This window comes from Chondrus crispus, genomic scaffold (assembly GCF_000350225.1).
Source record: "Chondrus crispus Stackhouse genomic scaffold, scaffold_137, whole genome shotgun sequence".
Lineage (NCBI taxonomy): Eukaryota > Rhodophyta > Florideophyceae > Gigartinales > Gigartinaceae > Chondrus > Chondrus crispus.
Window position 1 is genome coordinate 47,818 of NW_005179005.1, and position 3,458 is coordinate 51,275.

The following is a 3,458-nucleotide window of genomic DNA, read 5'->3' on the forward strand; positions in this document are numbered from 1 at the left end:
GAGGGAAAGGTGGGAGGGAGAAGTATCAGAAGCATGGGGGGCGTACCTTTCGCGGATGAAAAGTCGTAACACGATTCGCGGGGAGAGTCCGAAGGACGGATATTCGTCGTTGGATGAGACATTGCATACGTCACTAGATATCCTGGAGTCGGATGTGGGAAACAGTGCGGAGACGGTTGATGAATTTTCGTTTCGAAAGATGCACCAGAGTCTGTGCGTTATGAAGAAGCAAGACTGGATACCTTTGAGTTTGGTTGGAGATTTGTGGGAGATGGACGAGGAGTGTACGGAAAGGTGTGCAAAGGAGATGGAAAGGGTTGGACTAGTAGAAGTGCAGTATGAGAAGGGTTGTGGTGGGTTGCGGGTGCATGATCTGACGCACGATTTCGCGGTGGAAGAAGCGAAGAAGAAGGAGGGTGTAGAAGAGTGGTGTAAGAAGATGGCGGATGTATGCAGGAAAGGAGGAGGGTTGCTTGCGATGAGTGAGGACCGAGACGGAGAAGGCAAGAGCACACGGGAGGAGTATGTTTTCGAAAATATATATCGTATTCTGAAACAGGGTGGGTGTGTAGAGGAGCTGAAGAGACTATTTTTGAGTGCGCGATGGGTGAAGACAGTGCTACGGAGAGGTGGGGTTTGGCAATACGAGGAAGCTGTGAAGGGATTGCGTAGAGACTTGAAGGGGAAAAGAGGAAGCGGGAAGGTGGGAATGGGACGGGCAGATGAGGATGCAGTGGATGCAATGGTTTTGATGATGCGGGCTGCGCGACTGAGTGTACCGTTTTGTGGTGAAAATAATGCCGGGATTTACTTTCAACTATATGGGCGAGTGAAGCACAAGGCACGGGATTCAGGTTGTGTGCGAAAGATCCTGGAGGAAATTGAGAGATACGCACCACGGCCGTGGGTGCGGCCGGTGAGTGAGTGTGTAGCGCGAGCCGATGGAAGGTTGGTGGAGCAGATTGTTCTGCCATATTACAGTCTTGAAATTCAAGCGGGCATGGATTCCAGGGGCGAAGTGCATGGATGTCAAGTGGAGCCGTCCGGGGCAGAGGTAACAGTTTTCACGCAATCTGCTGAGAAGGAGACGAAGATGATTCGATTAGAAGGCGAGTTTGAAGCAGAGATTCAGGACCCAGGGGACCTTGGAACAAGCAGACGGAAAATGTGTCGGCGTTTGAGGGCATGTTTTCGGATGTGCATTGGAAGTGTAACCTCCGAAGTGACTGGAGAAGGCCCGAGCGTGACGAGAGCAACCTGCGCAACTTCCTGTGAGAGGAAGGGATATGTTGTTGTGGGATATGAAGACGGGACGTTGAGGCTGTGGAGTACATCGGAGAGGGAAGTATTGAGAAGTTTCCGCGGTCATAGGTCGAGAGTGGAGTGCGTTGCGGTGAGTGGGGACGGAAGACGTGTAGTATCTGGATCGGAGGACGAGGGCGTGCGTGTGTGGGACGTGGAGACCGGAGCACAAGTCGGGGACGCGTTGGTTGGACACATGCATTGGGTGCTTAGCGTTGCGATGAGTGGGGACGGAAGACGTGTGGTATCTGGATCCCGGGACAAGAGCGTGCGGGTGTGGGACGTGGAATCGGGAACACAAGTCGGAGAGGCGTTAGTTGGACACACGGATCGGGTGCTTAGCGTTGCGATGAGTGGGGACGGAAGACGTGTGGTATCTGGATCCTGGGACAAGAGCGTGCGGGTGTGGGACGTGGAGACGGGAGCACAAGTCGGGAACGCGTTAGTTGGACACATGGGTGCGGTGGCCAGCGTTGCGATGAGTGGGGACGGAAGACGTGTGGTATCTGGATCGTATGACAAGAGCGTGCGGGTGTGGGACGTGGAGACGGGAGCACAAGTCGGGGACGCGTTAGTTGGACACACGGAATGGGTGCGTAGTGTTGCGATGAGTGGGGACGGAAGAGGTGTGGTATCTGGATCGCTTGACATAAGCGTGCGGGTGTGGGACGTGGAGACGGGAGCACCAATTGGGGGCGTGTTAGTTGGACACACGGGGATGGTGACTAGCGTTGCGATGAGTGGGCACGGAAGACGTGTGATATCTGGATCGGATGACAAGAGCGTGCGGGTGTGGGACGTCGAGACGGGAGTACAAGTCGGGGAGGCGTTAGTTGGACATACGAGTTCGGTGCTTAGCGTTGCGGTGTGTGAGGACGGAAGACGTGTGGTATCTGGATCAAAGGACGAGAGCGTGCGGGTGTGGGACGTGGAGACGGGAGCACAAGTCGGGGAGGCGTTAGTTGGACACACGGATTGGGTGCGCAGCGTTGCGATGAGTGGGGACGGAAGACGTGTGGTATCTGGATCCCGGGACATGAGCGTGCGGGTGTGGGACGTGGAGACGGGAACACAAGTCGGGGACGCATTACTTGGACACACGGAGAGGGTATATATCGTTGCAATGAGTGGGGACGGAAGACGTGTGGTATCTGGATCGTGGGACGGGAGCGTGCGGGTGTGGGACGTGGAGAGAGGGATCACACTTCATACCGGGAGGGAAGAGGATTGGGAAGAAATCACGGAGCGGTTCCTGAGAACGGCAGACTTTGGTACCGCTTCTCGAGCAGGACGAACATCACAAATATTTTCAAGGGAGGGAGCAATTGTGCAAAGGCGCGAAGATGGGTCTGAGGCCGTCTTGGTCCAGTTGGACGGTCGAGCACACTTTCAGATAGACCACGATCATGGGGTCGTAGTTGCAAGGGCGGGCCATCTGGTTGCTATCATGAAGCTAGTGGTGTAAGTGAGCATCGAAGTGCGATGGCCGCTTGTCGCCCGAGACATTAGAATGCGTTGCGACTGTGCGTGGTAGTGGTGGGGAGTGCTTTTTGTTTTATTATTGCTTTGTTATGAATGCGTGAAAAGCTCGCCTCACGAACTTTGCAGTCCATGTATGTGTATGTATGAACTAGCGACCTGCATCCCTTCATCGTGCGATCTTGTGCCCAGTATAATACTAATGTGCAGGCACCTGGCCATCATATGCGTCAGTTGCGTGTGAGTAAAGATGTGGAGGTAGTTGTATGTTGCTCTTGTGTTCACTTTAATATCTTGTGCAATTCTCACTGTTAAGAGGCGATGAGTACACGTGCACAGGTTCACACGGGCACAGGGTTCACACGTGTGACAAGAAAAATGATAAACGAGGCCAACTTCTTTCCTCAGTTTTACCATAAATTTCAATTTTACTACAGTATAAATTTCAATTTTACCAAAAGAGCTTCCATCTTCTCAGGGCCGTTCCTAACGACGAGCACGGTGTGCTAGCACGCAAGCACCCTGACATTTGGCATGAATGGATTGGTTGAACGGGAGTAAAGCATTTCCAATATTTTTTTCAACCAATACATTCATGCCAAGTTTCAGGGTGCTGGCACGGCGAACTCTTCGTTAGGAACGGCCCTCAGGGGCGTTACATTGCAACGACCACAGAC

At 53.2% G+C, this 3,458-nt stretch overlaps 1 protein-coding gene across 1 annotated transcript; it reads right to left on the minus strand.

Annotated features, from left to right (window-relative positions):
- Positions 1 to 218: 218 nt before the first annotated feature.
- On the minus strand, positions 219 to 974 carry CHC_T00002382001 (hypothetical protein). Its single transcript, XM_005713446.1, has one exon. It carries the CDS (start codon positions 972 to 974, stop codon positions 219 to 221), a length of 756 nt encoding a protein of 251 aa, XP_005713503.1.
- Between the last annotated feature and the right edge of the window lie 2,484 nt (positions 975 to 3,458).

Bases quoted from the DNA above. Each gene is read 5' to 3' on its own strand.
- CHC_T00002382001 (XM_005713446.1), bottom strand. From the start codon at position 974: ATGGCAGAACAATCTGCTCCACCAACCTTCCATCGGCTCGCGCTACAC.